The sequence below is a fragment of the Micromonas pusilla genome (assembly GCF_000151265.4).
Source record: "Micromonas pusilla CCMP1545 genomic scaffold MICPUCscaffold_3, whole genome shotgun sequence".
Taxonomy (NCBI): domain Eukaryota; kingdom Viridiplantae; phylum Chlorophyta; class Mamiellophyceae; order Mamiellales; family Mamiellaceae; genus Micromonas; species Micromonas pusilla.
In genome coordinates this window covers 853349-874115 of record NW_003315884.1, presented here as the reverse complement: position 1 = coordinate 874115, position 20767 = coordinate 853349, and the positions used below count along the sequence as shown (strand labels likewise).

General features: G+C 65.9%; 11 protein-coding genes across 11 annotated transcripts; 7 read left to right on the top strand and 4 right to left on the bottom strand.

Annotated features, from left to right (window-relative positions):
• Nucleotides 1-1392: 1392 nt before the first annotated feature.
• MICPUCDRAFT_56299 (uncharacterized protein) lies at nucleotides 1393-4336 on the top strand (the record flags this gene model as incomplete). The annotated part of the gene is made up of 2 exons (XM_003057249.1): nucleotides 1393-2568; nucleotides 2687-4336. The coding sequence occupies 2 exons, from the start codon at nucleotides 1393-1395 to the stop codon at nucleotides 4334-4336; spliced, it is 2826 nt and encodes a 941-aa protein (XP_003057295.1).
• Nucleotides 4337-4483: 147 nt separating this feature from the next.
• MICPUCDRAFT_56298 (uncharacterized protein) lies at nucleotides 4484-6088 on the bottom strand (the record flags this gene model as incomplete). Its single annotated transcript, XM_003056792.1, has 1 exon — nucleotides 4484-6088. One exon carries the CDS (start codon nucleotides 6086-6088, stop codon nucleotides 4484-4486), a length of 1605 nt encoding a protein of 534 aa, XP_003056838.1.
• Nucleotides 6089-6603: 515 nt separating this feature from the next.
• On the bottom strand, nucleotides 6604-7056 carry MICPUCDRAFT_14630 (uncharacterized protein; the record flags this gene model as incomplete). The annotated part of the gene is made up of 1 exon (XM_003056791.1): nucleotides 6604-7056. The coding sequence occupies one exon, from the start codon at nucleotides 7054-7056 to the stop codon at nucleotides 6604-6606; it is 453 nt and encodes a 150-aa protein (XP_003056837.1).
• Nucleotides 7057-7257: 201 nt separating this feature from the next.
• On the top strand, nucleotides 7258-9134 carry MICPUCDRAFT_49510 (uncharacterized protein). The gene has a single exon (XM_003057248.1). It carries the CDS (start codon nucleotides 7336-7338, stop codon nucleotides 9022-9024), a length of 1689 nt encoding a protein of 562 aa, XP_003057294.1. The 5' UTR covers nucleotides 7258-7335; the 3' UTR covers nucleotides 9025-9134.
• Nucleotides 9135-9275: 141 nt separating this feature from the next.
• Nucleotides 9276-10884, bottom strand: MICPUCDRAFT_15288 (uncharacterized protein; the record flags this gene model as incomplete). The annotated part of the gene is made up of 3 exons (XM_003056790.1): nucleotides 9276-9368; nucleotides 9622-9933; nucleotides 9967-10884. 3 exons carry the CDS (start codon nucleotides 10882-10884, stop codon nucleotides 9276-9278), a joined length of 1323 nt encoding a protein of 440 aa, XP_003056836.1.
• Nucleotides 10885-11206: 322 nt separating this feature from the next.
• MICPUCDRAFT_62287 (uncharacterized protein) lies at nucleotides 11207-12323 on the top strand (the record flags this gene model as incomplete). Its single annotated transcript, XM_003057247.1, is given in 2 exon segments — nucleotides 11207-12189; nucleotides 12191-12323. Coding segments are annotated over 2 exon segments (1116 nt in total).
• Nucleotides 12324-12518: 195 nt separating this feature from the next.
• On the top strand, nucleotides 12519-13787 carry MICPUCDRAFT_25704 (uncharacterized protein). The gene has a single exon (XM_003057246.1). It carries the CDS (start codon nucleotides 12971-12973, stop codon nucleotides 13673-13675), a length of 705 nt encoding a protein of 234 aa, XP_003057292.1. The 5' UTR covers nucleotides 12519-12970; the 3' UTR covers nucleotides 13676-13787.
• An 82-nt stretch (nucleotides 13788-13869) lies between these two features.
• MICPUCDRAFT_10566 (glycosyltransferase family 4 protein) lies at nucleotides 13870-15357 on the bottom strand (the record flags this gene model as incomplete). The annotated part of the gene is made up of 4 exons (XM_003056789.1): nucleotides 13870-14172; nucleotides 14215-14781; nucleotides 14833-14939; nucleotides 15003-15357. Coding segments are annotated over 4 exons (1332 nt in total), but the record flags the coding sequence as incomplete, so codon positions are not given.
• Nucleotides 15358-15980: 623 nt separating this feature from the next.
• Nucleotides 15981-16719, top strand: MICPUCDRAFT_46710 (uncharacterized protein; the record flags this gene model as incomplete). The annotated part of the gene is made up of 2 exons (XM_003057245.1): nucleotides 15981-16010; nucleotides 16144-16719. 2 exons carry the CDS (start codon nucleotides 15981-15983, stop codon nucleotides 16717-16719), a joined length of 606 nt encoding a protein of 201 aa, XP_003057291.1.
• A 1792-nt stretch (nucleotides 16720-18511) lies between these two features.
• Nucleotides 18512-18940, top strand: MICPUCDRAFT_8718 (uncharacterized protein; the record flags this gene model as incomplete). The annotated part of the gene is made up of 1 exon (XM_003057244.1): nucleotides 18512-18940. A coding segment is annotated over one exon (429 nt), but the record flags the coding sequence as incomplete, so codon positions are not given.
• Nucleotides 18941-19678: 738 nt separating this feature from the next.
• On the top strand, nucleotides 19679-20551 carry MICPUCDRAFT_14923 (uncharacterized protein; the record flags this gene model as incomplete). The annotated part of the gene is made up of 2 exons (XM_003057243.1): nucleotides 19679-19927; nucleotides 20027-20551. 2 exons carry the CDS (start codon nucleotides 19679-19681, stop codon nucleotides 20549-20551), a joined length of 774 nt encoding a protein of 257 aa, XP_003057289.1.
• Between the last annotated feature and the right edge of the window lie 216 nt (nucleotides 20552-20767).

The following is a 20767-nucleotide window of genomic DNA, read 5'->3' as shown; positions in this document are numbered from 1 at the left end:
TTTCCTCGCGCGCCGTTCAATCTCTTCGATCGCGGCGTCGATATCCCCGCCGCGCCACAGCGCTTCCGCGCGGAGATACGCCCGGTCCGCGCTGTCCTCGAGCATCGTCTTGCACACGTCGATCGCGCGCGCGATCCGTCCACACAAGATGGCGGCTTCCGCGACGGACGCTTTGGCGCCTTCCAGTCGCGGATTGTTCGCCAACAACGTCTCCGCGTCCAGGAGCGTCTCCGCGGCGTCGTTCAGCGACGGCCAGGCGTGCACGGGCGGGAGCTCCGCGCGCGCGCCCTTCCTCGCGCTCGCCGCCGCCGCCGCGGTCTCCGCGGCCTCCGCGCCCGCGGCTCTCGTCGCGTCCGCCTTGCCTTTCGCGGCGGCGACCGAGCGCGGGTCCAACGCGAGCGCGGCGTCGAAACGAATCGACGCGACGTTCGGATCCCGCAACCATAGGTACGCCTTCCCCGCGCGCACGAGCGCCTTGACGTGCGTCTTCTCGCGCTCGATCGCGTGGTCCGCGTCATCCGCGGCGACGCGGAAGCGTTCGAGCTTCAGCGCGCACGCGGCGCGGTTCGCGTGGTACCCCGCGCGTCGAGGTTCTAATCGAATCGCTTCGGTGTAAAACTCGAACGCTTCTTCGTAGCGCTTCTCCTTGAACGCGTCCATGCCTTTATCGTTCGCTTCCTCCGCGCGCGTCTCGTCGTACTCGCCGTCGCACCACCACGGTCGCGGCGGCGCGTCCGGCGCGCGTTGCTTCATCGCGAGCTCGTCCAGTTCGTTCGTCATCGCGGTCATCTCGTTGACGACGCGGATCACCTCCGGGTCGTTCTCCAGGCGCGCGCATCGCGCGCGCCAGATGAAGTCCTTGAGCCTCTCGTGTCGCCATTCGATCCCGGCGTCGGAAGGGTCCGCCGCGGGCTTGACCTCCGCGTACTGCGATTGCGATAAGGGCGCGAGCGTGGTCATGACGGGAGCGCCGGGGGGAGTGACGCGACGCGGGAGGCGAAGCGTTTTCCGCGCCGTTTCTGGGCGTGATCGAGATCTCTCTCGCTGCTGCTGGAAAGTGGGCGCCTGCCGTTGATGAGCGGCCGCCGCTCACGTCGTCAGACCCGGGCGCGCGGCGCCATGGAATCTCCCGAGACGTTCGCGCTCAGCTGTCGCGTATCGAGAACTGTGGCGGACCGCATGCGCGACGACGGGGACGTGGGGTCGCCGCCCTCGGAGGTGACGCGCGGGATGCGAGGTTCGTCGCGAGATTTGAATAGCGACTCAACGCGCACCCGGCGAATCTGACGCCGTCCCCTCCCCTCGCCCCCACCGCTCATCGCGTCATCAGTCCTCGAGGACCTCGTGTATCAGGAAGCCCCGAGAGAGTCCGAGCCGGAGTATCACGAGATCATGCGCCTCCGAGCCGAGGTCACGGAGCTCTGGACGAAAGCGCAGCTCGCGGAGCAGGAAGCGCAGCGCGTCGAGGAGGAGGCGCAGCGCGCGGCGACCGACGCCTACGAAGACGACTTCGAAGACGACGTCGACGTCGAGGACGCGACGCGCCCTCCCGCCATCGAACCCGAACTCACGGTCGCGCGCGTCGCCGAGCTCGTCCGCGCGCTCGGAGACGCGCGCGCGCACGCGGCGCGGCGCACCGCGGCGGCGGCGGCGACGACGACGCGGCGTTCGCGGCTCGCGACGCGCGCGTTCGCGCTCGTCGCGTTCCGCTCCTGGCGCGCGGTCCGACGCGCCGAGAGCGCCGCGTGGCGGTGCCACGCGCTCGAGTTCGCGCGGCGACGGTCGAAGGCGAAAGACGCGGACTTCGCGCGGCGCGTCCTCGTCGGATGGTCCGTCGCGACGCACTCGAGGTTCGTGGACGACGCTCGAGCCGCACAGCTGGCGACGTCGAGGGTTTCGCGGACGAGGCGACGCGCGCTCCGCGGCTGGCGTCAGGCCGCGACGCGCGACGCGCGCAACCGACGCGCGCTCGCCGCTGCGAACAGACGACGATTCAGAGTCACCGGGCGCGGCGTCGTCGCCGCGTGGCGCGCGTACGTCCTCGCGTCCGTGTGGAGACGGCTGGAAGATGAAAAAGGCGCGTTCTATACACTGGTCCCCATACGACCGCGTTGGCGTGGTGAACGCCGATCCTTAAGGACTTTTGCCGGCGTCTCTCTCCGCCCACCCCTCGCGTTCAATCCCCGAGCTCGATGCCTTTCAACTCCAACTGACGCCTTTCAACTCCACCCCGACATTCGCTTGTATGGAATGGCCCAAAGTCGCCGCCGCGCGCGAGAAGCTCCGCGAGCGGCGGCGAGCGACGCAGGGGAACGCGCGGCGGCTCACGCGGCGGGTCGCGCGGCTCGTGCTTCAGAGCGCGATCAGGCGGTGGGCGGCGACGACGGCGAACGCGAAGCAGCGCGAGGAGCTCACGGTGAAGATGCGACGGCGGTTCGCGATGCTGAAGAAGGCGGCGGCGACGCGCGCGTGGAGGGAAAAAACCGCGGCGACGGCGGCGGCGCGCGCGATTCTGACGCGCCTCGCCGCGCGCGTTTCGGCGACGCGACGATCGCGCGCGTTCAGGGAGTGGGAGGCGATCGCGAAGGAGACGCGACGGCTGACCGTCGCGCGGTGGCGCGTCTCCGCGCGGCGGGCGAGGAGGGCGACGACCGCGGCGCTGAACGCGTGGCGCGCGTTTTCGAAGCGCGCGGGGGAGAGGAACGAACACGCGCGCGCGCTCGCGGAAGTGTCCACGCGGCACATTCTCGCGGCCGCGATCGCGGAGAGGACCGCGGTAGAGGTCGAAGCCGCCGCGCAGGTGGAGAAGCTCAGGATGGAATCGAAGCACGCGAGCGAGATTGCGACGTTAACGCGGAAGCTCGCCGCCGCGGAGGAGCGGTCCGTCGTCGTGGTCGACGACGACGGCGAGAAAGACGCGGAGATCGAGAACCTACGACGCGCGCTCGGGGACCAGAAGGCGTCGTTCGGGGACGCGCTCGAGTTCCTCGAGCGCGCGCACGCGAAGCTCGTCGTGGACGAGGAGCGCGCGAGACGCACCGCGGACGAACAGCTCGTCTCCGTCGCGCGGAAGCTGGAGATTGCGACCGCGCGCGCCGACGCCGCGGAAGCCGGGGCGTCGGAGCGTGCGCGGGAGCTGTCGGAAGCGCAACGCGCGTTGGCGGAGCAGACGACGCGCGCGACGGCGACGCTGGAAGAGATGGAGCGCGCGAAAGTGAAATTGGATTCGGACGAGGAGCTCTCGAAAGGGCTCACGGACGTCGCCGCGGAGGCGTCCGCGACGCGGGCGGCGCTCGGCGTGAGCGAGAGAAAACTCGCTGCCGCGATGTCGTCCGCGGCGGCCGCGGCGGCGAGGGACAGCGCGAAGGACTCCGAGATCGCGCTCCTGAAGCGAGCGCTCGAGGAGACGACGTCGCTGCTCGTGGAAGCGGAGGTGGCGCTGTCCGCCGCGGGGATGGGGTCGCCCGAGTCCGCGCGAACGACCCCGCCGCCGAATCCGCTGCCGAGCACGATTCGCGAGCTGCGTTCGACGCAAAAGCAGGGAGGGAGCGCGCGGAAGAAGGCGGCATGGCGCGGCCCGGGGGCGAGGATGTTCGACGCGCCAAAGACTCCAGCTCCGGTAGCCGCCGCGGCGCGTCGACCTCCGGCGGCGCGGGCGACGCCTCCCTCCGCCGCCGCGGCGAGAGGCGGCGCGTTTGGAACCCCGGCGACGTCCGCCCGCGCCCCCCCCGCGCGAACGTTCGATCGCGGCGAAGACGAAGGCGTCCACGTCACCGTAGAGGAACCACAAGAGGACGACAGGAATTGGCAGGACGCGTCCGAGGATGACGACGACGACGAGGACGCGCGACCTACGCCGCTCGCGACGGCGCGCGCCGCCGCGCCGCGACGACGCGGGAACGACATTAACGAGCACCTCGCCGTGAAGCTCGCGGCGATGGAAGCGGCGAACCTCGCGGTGCGTCAAGCCTCCGTGGACGACACGCTCACGCCGTCGCCGTACGTCTCCGCGCGCGAACACGCGGAGACGTCGATGCGATGGCGCGCGTCGCCGTACGCGAGCCAGTCCGCGTACGGTCGCGCCCGACCTGGCGCTCGCGTCGCGAAATCGCAACCGGGACTCGAAGGTTCGCGCCGGCCGTCGCCGAACAGCGTGTTCGACGTCCTCGACGTGTTCCCATCGCCCGACGGGTACGATGACCCCGTGGACGTCGGTACCCCTGACCTCTTCGGTGAGTCGCGCGGCGTCGTGAACGTGCGGACGCCGGATGGCGAGTACCGGAGCTTGAGGACGCACTTGGTGTCGACGCGGTCGCGGTGGGGGACGGGGCGGTGAGCGCCGCCGCCGCCGCCGCCGCCGACGACTTCGACGAGTACGAAAAAACGCCCCGAGGGCGGCGACGAGACGACGACGCGTCGCATTAATACTAGCTAGCTCCGTATACGAATCTAAACGACGAACGATACGACGCGTCAGTACTAGCTAGGGATGAAACGCGTACACCGCGCCGACGAAGACGAGGCACCCGACCATGTTCATCGTCAACGCGTTTATCATTTTAAGCTTCAACTTGTCCTCGCCGCCGAGCGTCAGTTTCGGAAGCGCCTTTTGCACGAACTCGTTGAACTCGTTTATGCCATCGTTCGCTTCTTTGTCGGAGTTCCAATCCTTCGCGATCTCCCCAAGAACGTATTTTTTATCCTCTGGTCTCGTCGCCAAGCATTCGCGAACGTCGAAGAGTTTCTGCTCCCTACGCAAGATGAGGTCTATCAGCTTACCCAGCCTCAGCACGCGACCACAGCAAGCGAAGAATCGGACGGTCATGCCAATCACAAAAGCGGTTAACAAGAAAACAAAACAGACCAATAGAAGAATACCGTAATGTCCTTTTCTCTTTTCCCTCTTGCCGTCTTGGAAGGTCCACGCCATGGCCACTGCTAAAAATATCCCGGAAAAGATGAATAACCAGGGCATCCACCGGGATAACCGTTTTACGTTCGCCATGTTGTACACGTTAATGGGCGCTCGCTTACACCCCTTACATCCGATCTCGCTGTTGGAATGGACGTCTAGCGTGGCGTGTATCTTCGCCATGCCATTTTCGATCTCCGTGCGTACTTTCTCAGCCAACTGCCTTTGCTCTTTCGCTTCATTCTGCTTATCGGGTAGCCGCGACAAGTACTCGTAATTTTGCATCATCTGCGCCAACGTCCGCTGTTTAAACATGAGCTCCTGCTCGCGCTTCTTGTCCGCCCTAGCTAAATCCTCGTCCTTGTAACCGATGTAGTCCAGCCGCGGTCGCATGAACGTCGCGAGCTCGTACACGCACCACACCCGTCGCATGTAATTCGAGTCCGTGTGCGTCGTATCGTTGTGCCAGAGCACGGCGACCCTCCGAGAGCGTCCCAGCACGAGCGCGAACTGCGACACGCCCTTTTCACGCAGCACGTGCGCGTTTCCCCCGACGCCCTGATACACGCAGAACCTGTCCAACCAAAACGTCTCCCGACCGAGCGTCTTCCCTAAGAGATCGTACGCATACCTGATCCCGGGGACGTTGGCTCCGCGGAGATACACCGTCACCGCGAGCGCCGTCGCGCCGGCGATGGTGAACCAACCCAATATGTACGCCGCCTTTCCCGCGCCGAAGATGAGGAACCACAGGAGGCATCCGAAGGTGCTCGTGAATATCATCGCGAACGCCGCGGCGTACGTGTTATTTCGCAGCCGGAAGAGCGCGGCTTTCTCGTCCGTCGGGGAGCTCCAGCAGTAGGAGATGAACGTGTCGATGGCCGCGCCTTTGGCGAGCCTGCGGCTGTTTAAGAACAGATCGTCCGCGACCGCCGTGTCGCTCCACGTCTTCGTGAACTCCTCGGTCCACACGTGTTCGTCCGCGAGTCTGTCGCCGTTCGGCAAGTATCGAAGCAAGTCCGCGTCCTTGAGTTTCGACTTCCATTCTGGGTCGCGCGACGGTCTCGGTCTCTTCTTCGGGGATCGAATCTCTGGTTTCTTCACATTCGGCGATTTTTTATCCGCGCGCTCGGCCGGGGCGACCGCGTTGTCTTTTCCTTTACAAATCGCCAGCATCGCGAGCGGTCGGGCTGATGCGACGGATCGCTCGCCGCTCGATATGTCTCGCGAGCGCGTCCCCGGCGCGAAAACGAGTATCGCTCGGCCCGAATCGAAATGTTCGAGCGGATGTTCGACCTGCGATCGACTCGGCGCTCGTCGCGACGATTACCTCGGACGCGAGGCGCGATGGCGGCGAGAGCGAGGATCTCTTCGCCCCCGAGCGATGAACGCGGATGAGGGCGGGCGCGGGCGCGCGACGCGCGTGTGCGCGGATCGTTCGGCACACGAGCGAATGCGCGCGCGCCCCTTCGCGCGTTCGACAAAAGTCAACTTTACCTCTCGACCCCTCACGTGTCCCGAAATTTGCGAAAGGACAGAAAGTGTGATGACTGACTGCCGCCACGCGCGATCACTGCCGGTGAGAGAAAGCGAGCCCGGGAAAAGGGGCACGACGGAGACGACGACGTCGCGTTACCGCTACTGGTGCTAGCTATCTCTACGAATCTAACGACTTCACGACGTCTCATCACTCAGTTCATGAGCGCCTGTATCTTCTCCAGGTAGTCGATGTTCCCGCTCGGGTCCCGTCGCAGCGCCGCGACGAGCGACTGCGCTCTCTGCGCGGTGACCGGCTCCCTGCTGTACTTGACGATGCTCTCCTCCAGCGTCGTCGGGGATATGAACCCGCTCGGGAGCGACTTGTCCGCGAACTCCCTGAACGCGCGCATGATGTCTCTCTTCGTGAAGCTCCCGTCGCTCTGCCCGCCGGCCATGACGAGCAAGAACTCGTCGAAGTCCACGTTCCCGTTCCCGTCGGCGTCGATCTCCTTGATCATCGTCTCGACGGTCGACTTGTCCGCGGACATTCCCAACAACTCCATCAGCTCGGACACCTCTTCCGCGTCGATCTCGCCGCTGCCGTCCTTGTCCACGAGGGAGAAGACCTCGCGGAACGCGGAGATCTCGTCGTCGCTGAGGAACATCCCGCCGACGACGCGGCCGCCCTTCTCGGCGCGGCCGCCCTCCTCGGACGCCATGACGGCGCGCGCGAGAGTCCGTGCCCCACTCCGACGCCCGTTCAACGACCGAAAAGGTCATTTGGTCGGCGCCCGCGCCTCTCCCGCTCCCGCGCCGGCGATATTTCACGAGCACGTGGGTCCCGAAGCGACGGCGCGCACACCTCCGCGCGCGCACACGCTCGATCGGGAACGGATCCGCGCTCGGCGACACGTCGGAAGGCGGAAGGCTCGAGGTCGATCGCCATGGCCGCCGCCGCCGCGTCTCTCGGCGCGTCTCGCGCGTACGCGACGCCCGTCGCGCGCGGCGCGGCGATTCGATCGCGGACGCGCGCGGCGCGAAAGATTATTCCGGGACGCCGGTCCGCGAACGGTCTCCGCGTCGACGCCGTCGCCGCGGACGCCCCGAGCGCGATCGACGACGACGCCGCGATGTTCAAAGGCAAAGTGAAGAAGTCCGGGAAGCTCTCGATCTGCGTCTTCGGCGCGTCCGGGGATCTCGCGAAGAAGAAGGTGTACCCGGCCATCTTTTCGCTGTTCTACGACGGCCACCTCCCGGACGATTTCGTCGTCTTCGGGTACGCGCGGTCGAACATGTCGAACGACGAGTTCAAGGATAGGATCAGGTCGTCGCTGCCGTGCAGAATCTCCGCCGCGAAGGACTGCGACGTCAAGGTGGAGAAGTTCCTGACGCGGTGTTTCTACACGGCGGGGCAGTACGACGATCCGGAGGATTACAAATCCTTAGACGTCGCGATGGCGGAGCAAGAGCAAGCGCTGTGGGGGGATAAGAAGACGCTGAGGTTGTTCTACCTGTCCATCCCGCCGTCAATCTTCGTCCCGGTCGCGCAAAACGCGGCGAGGCACGTCAGCAGCAAGTCTGGGGAGACGAGAGTCATCGTCGAGAAGCCGTTCGGACGCGATCTGGAATCCTCCAGAGCGCTGACCGAGGCGCTCGCGCAAGACCTCGCGGAGGAGCACACGTACCGCATCGATCACTACCTCGGGAAGGAACTCATCGAAAACCTCACCGTCTTGCGGTTCAGCAACATCGTGTTCCAGCCGCTGTGGTCGCGGACGTACATTCGAAACGTGCAGATCAACTTCAGCGAAAACTTTGGCACCGAGGGCAGAGGCGGGTACTTCGACAACTACGGGATCGTGCGCGACGTGATTCAAAACCACCTCCTGCAGATCCTCGCGCTGTTCGCGATGGAAGAGCCCGCGTCTCTGGATGCGGAGGACATCCGCGACGAGAAGGTGAAGGTCATCCGCAGCATCCGACCGATCGACATGGACAACGTCGTGCTCGGGCAGTACAAGGGCAAACGCGACGGCGACGGCGTGTTGCCCGGATACCTCGACGACGATACCGTGCCCCCCGGGTCTAGATGCCCGACGTTCGCGGCGATGGCGCTGTTCATCGACAACGCGCGATGGGACGGCGTGCCGTTCCTCATTAAGGCTGGGAAGGCGCTGCACAAGAGGCAGGCGGAGATTCGCGTGCAGTTTCACCACTCCCCCGGGAACCTGTACAAGAAGCAGCTCGGGAACCGCGAGGAGAACTCGAACGAGCTCGTGTTCCGCATTCAGCCGGACGAGGGGATCTATCTGAACATCAACAGCAAGATCCCCGGCCTCGGGATGCGGTTAGACCAGACGGACTTGGATCTGCAGTACAAGACCAAGTACAGCGGCGGCGCGTTGCCGGACGCGTACGAACGTCTCATCTTAGACGTCGTGCAAGGGGATAAACGGCTGTTCATCCGCAACGACGAGCTCGAGGCGGCGTGGAAGCTGTTCACGCCTATGCTAGACAGGATAGAGGAGGACGAGATCGCGCCGGAGTTGTACCCTTACGGTAGCCGCGGGCCGATCGGCGCGCACTACCTCGCGTCGCGGTGGAACGTGCGCTGGGGGGACACGATGGAGTGACGTGATCGATCGCGTTTTGATCCCTCCTTCCTCGATGAGTTGAACTATTTTTTACAGTACGGAAGTACTTGCGTGTGACATTTGTAAGACCACAGAACACAGTACGTCTGAGAAAGAATCATGAGTTTTATGTACAGTGCGATCGCCTCCTATTATCTCCGGTCCGGCGCTTACGGCGGCCCGCGGGGGCGACGCGAAAAGCCTTCGTTCGATGCGACTGTTATTCTCGTCGCTCGGTCGAACATATACGCTTAAATCTCGTAGAGGACCTTGCCGCGGGACCTGCCCGCCTCGAGGTAGTCGTGGCCTTCCTTTGCCTGCTCCAGGGGGAACGTGCGGTCGACCTTTGCGTAGGGAACACGCCAGAAACAAAAGCGCCGTGGGAACCGGTTCGTACAAGTTTTCTCCGCGGCGACGGGACGGCGAACGTCGTAGCCTCAAACGACTGTTTAATATATGGTGAACGCGCATGTGTGACCACAATAGCGACCGATGTTTGTCTCATCGGCAACGCGCGCCGTCGTCGACCGCGAGAAAAGATGAGAAAAGAAAAGGGATAGAAGCAGAAGGGCAAAACATCAGATCGCGAAGCCTCACCACAACCTTGAGGTCGCCCTTGTCGATCCAACCGTAGATGTCGTTCGCGCGGGAGAGGAGCTCCTCGCGCGTCACGGTGTAATCGTTCAGCTTCGGGCGCGTGATGAACCCGGACTTGTTAATCAAACGCAGCGGCGGGAACGCGGGCACCGCGCCGGAGGCGTTCCCGAACGACACGAAGATCCCGCGCCTCGCGAGCGATTCGATGGAAGTCTCCCACGTCGCGAGGCCGATGCCGTCGATGACCGCCTTCACCCCCTCCCCGCCCGTGATCTCCATGACCTTCGGGACGAGATCCACAGAAGTGTAGTCCTCGTACGACGTTCCGGGCGCTTCCTTGTACACGATGAGCTCGTCCACACCCGTCGCCCGCGCGATGTCTTGCTTCGACTCCGAGCACGTGCCGATAACCTTGTACCCGCGGAGCTTCGCCATCTGCGCCGCCCACTGGCACGTCCCGCTCCCGGTGCCGTGAATCAGCATCCACTCCCCGGGCTTCACGAGTCCCGCGTGCGCGGAGTGCGTGAGGTAGTGCGCGGTCATGCCCTGCACGCCGCACGACACGGCGACGTCCAGGGGCACTTCCTCCGGGACGGTCACCACTTTCGACGCGGGCACCGCGGTGTACTCCGCGTAGGTTTGAAACACGGAGCTGTACGCGACGCGGTCGCCCACCTTGACGCCCTGGCTCTCCGCCTCGGGGGTCACCGCGGCGACGAAGCCGCCGCCTTCTTGGCCGCCGATGAACGGCAGCTCGCGCTTGTACAGGCCGCTTCGGTGGTACGTGTCGATGAAGTTGATGCCGCTGTACTTGTTCTTCACGAGGACGCCGCCGGGGGCGAGCTTCGGGACGGGGTAGTCGTTCTCGACCTTCATCACGGACGAAGGGCCGGTCTCGCGCACGACGGCGGCGCGCTGCGGGAGGGGAGGGGGGTTTAGGGGGCGAGAAGGATGAGATGGGTCAGAGGATGGGCGGGGAGGCGGGGAGGCGGGGAGGCGTCGAGCGGCGGCGGCGACCTTCGAATCGATCGGCTTTCGGAAGACATCGTCGTCTATCGACAGAAAATGATGACCGCGAGCGACGGCGGGCGGCGGCGGCGGCGGCGCACCATGACCTCGGGGACGGCGGCGTAGCCGCGGACGCCCGTGAGGACCTGACGCGCGACGCGGGATCGGAGAATAGCGGACATGGCGTGACGAGAGGTCTGAGGTCAGACGCACGCGCGATCGGGTCTGCGCTCGGCCGCCAACCTGAACCCTCATCAGCCCGGGTAAACCTCAGCCGTGAGCGGCCGTCCCCCATCCGCCGACCGACCGATTCGCGGTCGGGCGCCGCGTCGCGCCGCGGGAAAACCGCGCGACAGGACGAGAGCAGAGCACGACCGCGCCACCGCGGCGGACGCGAGCGGGGCGCACCCGGGCGCGCGCGCGCGCCACCGAACGTTTATCCTCTCGCGCGTCGTTCACACGACCCCGGCGAGGCGGCGCGTCGCGTCGGAGAGGAGGGAAGCGCCCTCGCGCGCGTCCATCGCCGGTCATCAGATCAGCGCGCGGCGTCTCGTCGGGGCGCGACCGAGAGGAGACGATGAGCTCGCTGCTGCAGTCCGTACTCGGCGTCGACCTGAGCGCGGGCTCGGGCTTGTCCACGGAGGCGTTCCGGAAGAAGCTGGACGTGCACATCGCGAACATACAGTGCGTGCTCGCCCTCGCGTCTCCGTCCCCGCGATGGGCGCCTCGAGCGTCGCGTCCTCGCGCCGCGCGTCGGTCAGATCCCTACCCCCGCTCTCCCCGGTACAGTAACGACCTTCCGCGAACGACTGAACTCACCCGTCGAACGAACGAACGAACGAACGTCCCACCACCCTCGTCGTCGCGTCGTCGCAGAGCCGCGAAAGCGGAAGCGCTCGAGCGCGGCGGGAGCCCGCTCCCGAACCCGGACGGCGTCCCCGCGAGCGCGCGCGAAGGCCTTCGGGCGTGGTTCCGCCCCGGCCGGCTGTGGCTCGGTGAGATTTGCATCCCTGGGGAAAACGGCGGCGTCGGCGGCGCCAAATACGTGTTTCAAGTCATCGACTGGAACCCGATCGCGGCGACGTGGACCATCTCGCACGCCGCGCACGGCGACGAGCAGCTGTGCGCGCTGAAGATTGGCGAGGAGGAGACGGGCGAGGACGGACGCGCGCGCCTGCCGTTGTCCTTCTCGGACGCGGAGACGCGGTGCGAGGGGCATCTCCGCGAGGACGGCGCCATCGAGGGGAGCGTCGGTCAGTCCGAAGCGCCGGGGGAGAATTTCGAGCACAACAGGACGGCGTCGCACACGTTCTCGCTGCGTCCGGCGACGCCGGACGCGATCACCGGGAAGTTTACGGCGGCGGTGAGGCAGCGGATATCGAGGCTCGCGCGGTGGAAAATCGCGGACGAGGTTTTGCCGGAGACGTTTCGAGCGTTGGAGACGATCAAGCAAAACGCGCCGATGACGTCGACGTGCCGCAGCGCGATGAAGCGTTTATACCTCGAGACTGGGCTGCTCGAGACGCCGCCGTTGACGGAGCGGATGCTCGCGTCGATTCAACGGTCGCCGTTTGAGCCCGAACCCGAACCCGAGCCCGAGCCCGAGCCCGAGCCCGAGCCCGAGCCCGAGCCCGAGGCGAAGCCCGAGGCGGAGATGGACGAGCCCGAGGCGAGCGCGACCGACAGGGTCGTGAACCAGCTGTTGACCGAGCGCGCGGTGACGCGCGCGACCTCGAGGCTCGCGCTGCGATCGTCGGGGCAGCCCACGAGCGAGAACGTCGCCCCGTCGACGCCCGCGGAGGAGGATGAGGAGCTCCAGACGCACCCGATCGAAGTCGACTCCGCGACGGAAGACTCGGACGAGCCGTCGCCGTCGTCGCCGCCGCCGGCGTTGGAGGACGTCAGCGACTCCGACGCGGACAGCGACGTACCATCGTTAGTGAGCGAGGTCAGCAGCATAGACGAGTCCGACGAGTCGCTCCCGGGGGGGGCGTCCTCGGACGAGGAACCGCCGCCGCTCGTGGATGACGACACGACGGACACGTCGGAGACGGAATCGGACACGTCGAACTCCGCGCGAAGCGCGTCCTCGGACGAAGACGCGAGCGACTCTGAGGATGAAAACGGGCGACGGCGGCGGCACGCGCGCCCGCACGGCTCGAGCCGGCGCGGACGAGCCAGGGCGCGGATCGACGACGGCGAAGGAGAAGGCGACGGCGACGGCGGCGACGATGACGACGTCTACGCCCTGAACGAAGGCTACAGCGCCGTGTTCCGCAGGCTCCTAAAACTGAGCAAGAACAAGTCCGAGCTCGCGTGGTGGCACGTGTTGCAGACGTTGATGACGCGCGTCGAGCGCGAGTGCTGCGACATGCGCGAACGGACGCTCGTCTTGCGAACGACGACGTTCGAATCGCGGGAGGACAAAGACGAACGCGTCGAGGCGTACAAAGAAAAGTACGGCACGCGGCACGACATGCACGAGGCGATGACGGCGCAGATGCACATGCAGCACGTCCTGCTGTGGCGATCTCTGCACGTGAGCGACCTCCCGCCGTCGCAGACGAACGAAGGCGTCCGTCTCGCGGCGATCATGCTGCAGCAGTCCGAGGCGCGGATGTCGAACAGCTATCGCGCCGTGGACGACGCGATGCGCGCGTTCGAAGCGCGGCTGCCGACGAACGCGTTGACGTCGATGTGCGAGACGATTCCCGCGGCGGGCGCGCACGCGATTCCCGGGTTCGAGAACCGGACCCCGGAGGAGCTCGTGTGCAGCATATGTCTGTGCCAGGTCGAGGAAGTGGGCACCGTCGTGTGCACGCTGACGTGCGGGCACGCGTTTCACCTCGAGTGCTTAGAGAGTTGGTTGCACGGGAATCCGACGTGCCCGATGTGCCGCCATCCCGTCGGAAAGGACGAGGAGGAGGAGGAGGACGAGGAGGAGGACGATGAGGACGATGGAGAGGTGGTCGTAGAAGACGAAGACGACGAAGACGACGATCGGCGTTCGGCGTTCGACGACGACGAGGTAGGAATACTGAGGTAAGACGACCTGCCGCCACTCGAGCGGCGCGACGCCGACGACGAGGCGGATTGAACTTAGCGACGCCGCGACTAGAACGGCGATACGAATACGAATAGACGCGATCGAATCTGTTACGCTTCCGTGTCGTCCTCTCTCGTCTGCCCCTCGAGGAACACCCCTTCCGGTCCGTGCGCGCTCGTGTCTTTCCCCGTCTCCTTCATCTCGATCCACCGACTGAAATACTCCGTGCTCCTCGCGGTGTGATGCCACAGCGACGCGGCGAAGTAATCCTGCCCTCGCCGCGCCTCCAGACCCCCCTCGCCTTCGAACAGCTCGTCGATCGCGCGGCGCACCGTCGCCAAGTTCCTCTCCGCCGGGAACAGCCGGTCGATCATCGCCGAGCAATCGATCCTCGCGTCGTCCCACGCCTCTCTGTTCTCGTGAAGCTCAATCGCGTCCGCCGCGAAGTCCTCCGCGGTGATGGACCGCCACTTGCCCCCCCACACCCCGGTGCGATCCTCCCACAGCCCTTCCGGCCACATCAGCGACATCCCCGGCACCGTCCCTTCCGCGCCGACGGGCGTGGTGACGACGGGGAGGCCTCGCGTCCACGCGTCGACGATTTTTCCCTTCACCCCGGCGCCGAACCGCAGCGGCGCGAGGAGGACGCGCGACGTGTCCATGACGCCCTCGATCGTGGGGGCGAACCCTTCGACGAGAAAACCGCACTCCGGCTTGTGAAGCTGTCTGATCGCCTCCGTGGGGTACGAGCCGTAGACTCGCATCGTCGCCGTCGGGAGCTCGGCGCGAATCAGAGGCCAAATAGCCTCCGCGAGCCACCGCACCGAGTCGACGTTCGGCTTGTGGTGAAACGTCCCGATCGTCGTGAACCCGTCGCGCGCGTCGAACCCCGGCGTCGTCGGCGGCAGCGGCGGCGGCGGCATGATCGGCGGCAGATCCTCGCCGTTCCGTCGCATCTCGCAGTGATTGCTCTCGCAGAAAAACGACGCGAGCTCGAGCTTCTCCGGCGGCACTCTGTACGTGTCCAGCATGAGCCGTCGCTCGACCATCGAGCACACGAGCGTGAGGTCGCTCCGTTGCACCGCCGCGAGCTCGCGGTTCAAACACTCGTCCCGCGCGTTCGGGATCGCGGACATCGCGGCGAGGATCGGATTCACCCGCGCGTCGTCGTCGTCGTCGTCGTCGTCGTCGTCGTCGTCGTCGTCGTCGTCGTCGTCGTCGTCCGCCGCCGCGTCCGCCGCCGCCGCGTCCGCCGTCGCCGCGTCTTTCTCTTTCTCAGCATCCTTCTCTCTGTTAAAACGGATCGCTTCCTTCATCGCGTGATGACGCGCGTACCGCAGCGAGTGCAGGTCTTGCATGTCAAGCACGCGCGCGGCGTTCGGGCACGCCGCTCTGACGCGGAACGAGAACGCCTCCTCGGCCATGAAGCGATCGAAGATCACGACCGAGGGGGCGGTCGTCGCGAGGACGTCCTCGAAGTCGGCGCCGCGATTCGGTAAGATCTCGGAAACGCCGATCCCCTCCGCCTCGAGCGCGTCCGCGTGGGAGTTCCGCTTCGCGCACGCGACGAAGTGCACGCGCCAGCCCCTTGACTTGAAATCTCTCACGAGCGCGCACGTGCGAACGCCCGCGGCGGAGGAGGACGACTCCGGCCAGAGGAACGAGACGAACACGACGGATTTCGCGGGCTTTTCGTCCTCCGCGGATGCCGATTTCGATCCGTCGTCGACCGTCGCGTCCGCGCTCGCCGCGGCGGCGACGTCGCGCGCGCGCGGTCCCGGGGGGGATCGCGCGCGCCATGGCGTCGGCGGCGTGCCGCAGCGGCACGACGCCGCGGACGCCCGCGGCGGGGCCGCGAGCAACGGGCAGCGGGGCACAGCCGACGCGCGCGACATTAATGCTCCCGCGAGTCGCGACCTTCTTCGAGCGACGTCAGCGTCAGGTCTCTTCGAAGCAGGTCGAAGCACGCGGCGAGAAGTCAGCGAGAAGTCCTCGTCAGCACCATTTTCGCGGCGCCCACCGCGGGCGTCGCGCGCGCGTCACCGAGCGCGATGACGCGCCGGCGGCTCGCGGTGCGAATATACGACCATCTCGTCGCGTACGAACGCGGCCTCGCGCTCCAGGTGCGCCCTCGCTCCGTCGCCGTCCTCCGCGCCGCCTTCGAACGCGCGCGGAGTCGGCACGAACAAAGCGAATTCACGAATCGCTCCCGTCGCCGCGTCTCGACGTCCGCCACCCAATTCTGACCCCCCCGCGTCGTTCGCACGCGTCGCAGGAATCGTTCGCGAACGCCCGCCGCGCGGGGATGGCGCCGGACACGCTCCTCGTGCTGCAGGTGCGCTTGTCGTCGCGACCTTCGACGCGCCGCACCCACCGCGCGCGTCTCGCGTCGCGCGTCCGTCCAACCAACCCTAGTAGCCGACGAACGTCTCGTGACGTCTCCCTCACCCCTCGTCCCTCCTTCGCAGCACTCGCCGGTGTACACCATGGGCAAGCGCCCGACGGAGCACAACATCCTGACCGACGTCGAAACCCTCGCGTCCCTCGGCGCGACCGTGCACAAGGCGCGACGCGGCGGCGACGTCACGTTCCACGGCCCGGGGCAACACGTCGTCTACCCGGTGGTGGATCTCCGCGCGTCCGAGCTCGGCGCGCGCGCGTACGTGGAGGGGTTAGAGGACGTCATGATCGACGCCGCGGCGAGTTTCGGCGTGCGAGCGACGGGGAGGGTACCGGAGATGACGGGGGTGTGGGCGAGAGGGAAGAAGCTCGGCGCCGTGGGGGTGCAGATATCGCGAGGGGTCGCGTCGCACGGGTTCGCGTTCAACCGCGACGTCGACTTGCGGTGGTTCGACGCCATCGTGCCGTGCGGGCTGAGAGGGAAGGGCGTGACGACGCTGCGCGACGAGGTGGAGGGCGGGAGGGAGGGGGGGGCGCCGAGCGCGATGGAGGTGGAGTGGCGGCTCATAGACGCGTTCGCGAAGCGGTTCGGGTACGTGGACGTGGACGCGACGCGCGTCGGCGCCGGCGACGACGACGGGTAGGATGCTGTGGCGACGAGAGCATCACGCGCGATATCTCATCACGCGTTTTTAGGGAGGGGTTCACTGCTGCCTTTCGCGCTGTAATTTGAGCGGGTTTTCTGTGCCGATGCGTGGGGGCTTTCCGGCGATTTGATAGGCTGGAGCGCGCTGCTTGACCGCTGCCCGTTTTTCTTTTTGCGCTGTTTTCGCGCTGCCCGTCGCGCTGCCCGCGCGCTGCCCGCGTGACTGGTGACCGCGTGACCGCGCGCTGCCTCGCGCGCTGCCCGTCGCGCTGCCTTCGCGCTGCCTCGCCGCTCAAGGCAGCGCGAAGGCAGCGCGCGCCAGCCAATAAGAACGCCGGAAAGCCCCCACGCATCGGCACAAAAAACCGACCCGAATTACAGCGCGAAAGGCAGCAGTGAACCCCTCCCTGTTTTTTAGAACTGAACGCGCGAAAAAGGTGACGCGGCCTTTTCCTTCGCGAGAGCTCCCGCGTCATAAGAAGACGCGCGGCTGTCGCGCGCGCGGGAGATTGCGGTATCGCGCGCTCGCGTACAGTACCTCGCCACATCGCGATACGCGCGCGTCGAACCTCCGCGCGCGATGGCACGCGCGACCGCGGCGCGCGTTTCGTAACCGCACTTTTTTTGGAGCATTCGTGTCGTTGTAGCCGTTCGAGACGCGACGAGATGGACGCGTCGCCGCCGTCGCCGCCGTCGCCGCTGCAGACGATGAGGGAGGATACGCTGCCGTCCTCGCGCGACGGGAAAGAGGCTCAAACCCCCACGCCGTCGAGCCCACCGCCGGACCCCATGGACGCGGCCGCGGGCGCGCTCGCGGAGACGGACGACGTCGACGAGAGTTCCCGCGCGGCTGCTCCGAGGGACGCGGGCATGTGGACGCCGCCCGGGAGTTCTCGCGAGGAACGCCCGCCGCCGCTCGAGCGCGGCGTCCGAGGGGGATACGCGGGCGTGAGCGACCTTCAGGTGCGCGGGCGGTTGCGACGGCGACGCGTCCACGCGCGCTCGACTCGACCCGCTGCCGTTACCGACCAAATCCGCGGACGCGGGCGAAAAAACTCCGACGCGGCCTGGCCTGTCTTTTCGTTTCCAATCATTCGTTCGATCCCTCTCCGACGCCGCCGCGACCGACGCCGCCGCACTCCCTCCTCCTTCCAAACCGCCCGCAGCTCGCCGACGTACCGCTGCGTAAGCTCACGACCGTGCACCTGATCGACGTGTACAAACGGATCAACCGGAAGTACTTCGACACGCGCAAGACGGAAAGAAGAGCCGACTCCCTCGGCGGCGGCGGCGGCTCGGCGGCGTTGCGTCGGTCGGTCGAAGGTCGCTCAGGGAGGACCTCGGGGTCGGGGGGCAAGCCCAAATCGATGTCGCCGTCGCCACCGAGCGCGTTTCGAAGCGCGCTCGAGCTCACGACGTCCACGAGCGTGGGTTGGAAAGGCCCGACGGACCCGCGGGATATCTTACACGACCGGTACGTCGTCGGTCGCGTCGTCGGCCGAGGCGCGTTCGGGTTCGTCATCGTCGCGTACGACATGGTGAACGACGTCCGCGTCGCGATGAAGATCATAAAGAAAGGACACGACTTTGACTCGCACGCGAAACGAGAGATCGAAGTGTTGCGAGTCCTCGGCGGCGGCGGCGGCGGCCGAGGCGAGGGCGAAGGGAAAAACGTCGGGCACCCGTGCGTCGTTTCTCTGTTGGATTCGTTCACGCACGTCGGGAGGGTAGACAAGGAGGAGGGCGGCGAGAAAGGCGCGTCGTCCGACGCGGCGTTGCCCGCGTATCGGTGCCTCGTCTTCGAGCTCTTGTCGCATTCGCTGTATAACGTCCTGCAGTCGACGAAGTTCCACGGCGTGTCCTTGGGGCTGATACGAAAGTTCACGAAGCAGCTCGTGTCCGCGCTGGCGTATCTCCGATCGCACGGCGTCGTGCACTGCGACTTGAAGCCGGAGAACGTCCTGCTGTGCGGCGTCGATCGAAGCGCGATCAAGCTCATCGATTTCGGAAGCAGCGGTTGGGCCGGGGAGACGGACGACAACACGTACGTCCAGTCGCGGTTCTACCGCGCCCCAGAGGTGATATTAGGGCTTCCGTACGGCTGCGCGGTCGACGTGTGGAGTCTGGGGTGCATCATGGTCGAGATGCACGGGGGCAAGCCGCTGTTCCCGGGGAAGGACGAGCGAGACCAGCTGTGGAAAATTTCCGAAGCGCTCGGGTCCGTCCCGAGCGAGATGGCGAGCCGCGCGCCGCCGGAGAAACGCGCCGTGCACTTTCCGGTCATGATCGACCGCGAAATCGGCGAGTGCCCCGTCCCCGGGTCCAAGCCGCTGCGCTCGACGATCATCGCGGTCGCGAAAGAGTACGACAGCTGGCGCGGGGAGAGTTTAAACCGCGAGAGGAGCTCCGGCGCGGACGCGAGAGGCGCCGCGACGTCGACGTCCGCCGCGGAGGCGGCGATGCTGTCCCTCCACGAGCTCGGGATCCGCGACGACGACGAGAGCGACGCGCGGGGCACAGACGGACGCGCGGCGCCCGGAGGGCACCACGCGCGAAGAAGATCGATCGAAAACCTCACCGAGGTGGCGTTATTTTACGACTTCGTCGAGCGCGCGTTGACGTGGTCCCCGAGCGAACGGTTGAAACCGAACGACGCCATCGAGCATCTGTTCTTAGGCGGCGGCGGTGGCGGCACGAGCGTCGACGCGACCGGCGGCGTGATGGATGTCGACGGTTCTAGGTAGTTGTAGACAGTTGACCCGGCGAACGGGTAGTACATATCATAGGCAGTTGGCGTTGTGAGTGTGAACAACACCTTCGTACAAACAAAAAGTTTGGTAGATCGAGACATCACTTCGAGCGACGCGATGGCCGCGGCGGTGGCGAGGCGCGCGCTGCGTCCCGTGCTCCAGCGATGGCGCGCGTCCAGCACGTCTACGACCAACCTCCCCGGGACGATGTCCTACCTCCGAGACCTTCGAACCGGGAACGAGGTCTACCTCATAGGGACCGCGCACGTCTCGAAGAAGTCCGCCGAGGAAGTCAGGGACGTGATACAGGCGGTCAGGCCAGACACCGTGTTCGTGGAGCTGTGCGAGAAGCGAGCGGCGTCGATCCGCCGGTCGATGCTTCAAGATGACGGCGCGAGCGCTCCCGGCGGCGGCGTGGAGGATAAAGTGAAAGAGTTCCTTCGCGTGTTAGGGTGCGTCGCTTCTCTTCTCCTCTTCGTTGTTACATCTCCTGATCTACTAGAACATGACGCTGACGTCTCCTTCCGCAGGGCTCCCGGGGACGTCGCCGAAAAGGTCCTCGGCGCGGGTTTGAAATCTATTTACCAGGCGTTCAGGACGTACGGCCTCGACCCTGGGTTAGAGTTCAAGGTCGCGATCGAGGAAGCGGAGAAGATCGGCGCGAAGCTCGTGATGGGAGACAGGGATCAGGAAGTCACCATCCGCCGCCTGCGGGAGGCCTTGACGATGTCTGACTTCCTCCGCGCGATGTTTTCGGGCGGCACCATCCCGACGGACCACATGCCGCCCGACCTCGCGGAGCGGTTCAGTAAGATTGACTGGAACGACCCTCAGGCTGCGGTGGAGATGATGAAAACGCGGCGAGCGGTCGCGGAAGTCACGCGGCATTTGCGAACGGACTTTCCGAAAGTCGCCGTGGCGATGGTGGACGAACGAGACGAGATGATGACGAACGGGCTGCTTCATAAGTGCCCCGGTCGGACGGTCGCGGTCGTTGGGATGGCGCACATGGACGGGATCGAGGCGCGGTGGAGAGCGGCGCAGGGAGGGGAAGGGGGAGTGACGCAGTTGTCTCAGTGATGAAAACGCTCCCGTGTTCTCGCTATTCTCAGAACGTCTAAGTTCTCTCTATCTGTGCTTGCTCTTCTTCCCGCTGCCGCCGGACTTGTGCGACTTATGGCTCCCCGGGGTTCGGTCCTTCTTATCCTTCTTCCCCTCCTTCTTCGCGCTCTTGCTCGGCGTCCGCTCGTCGTCCTTCCCCGAACCGGGCTTCCGCTTCACGCTGAGTAACCCCGA

Excerpts from the sequence above, each read along its gene's own strand:
- MICPUCDRAFT_25704 (XM_003057246.1), top strand. The coding sequence starts at position 12,971 with ATGACGCGCGTCGAGCGCGAGTGCTGCGACATGCGCGAACGGACGCTC.
- MICPUCDRAFT_49510 (XM_003057248.1), top strand. The coding sequence starts at position 7,336 with ATGGCCGCCGCCGCCGCGTCTCTCGGCGCGTCTCGCGCGTACGCGACG.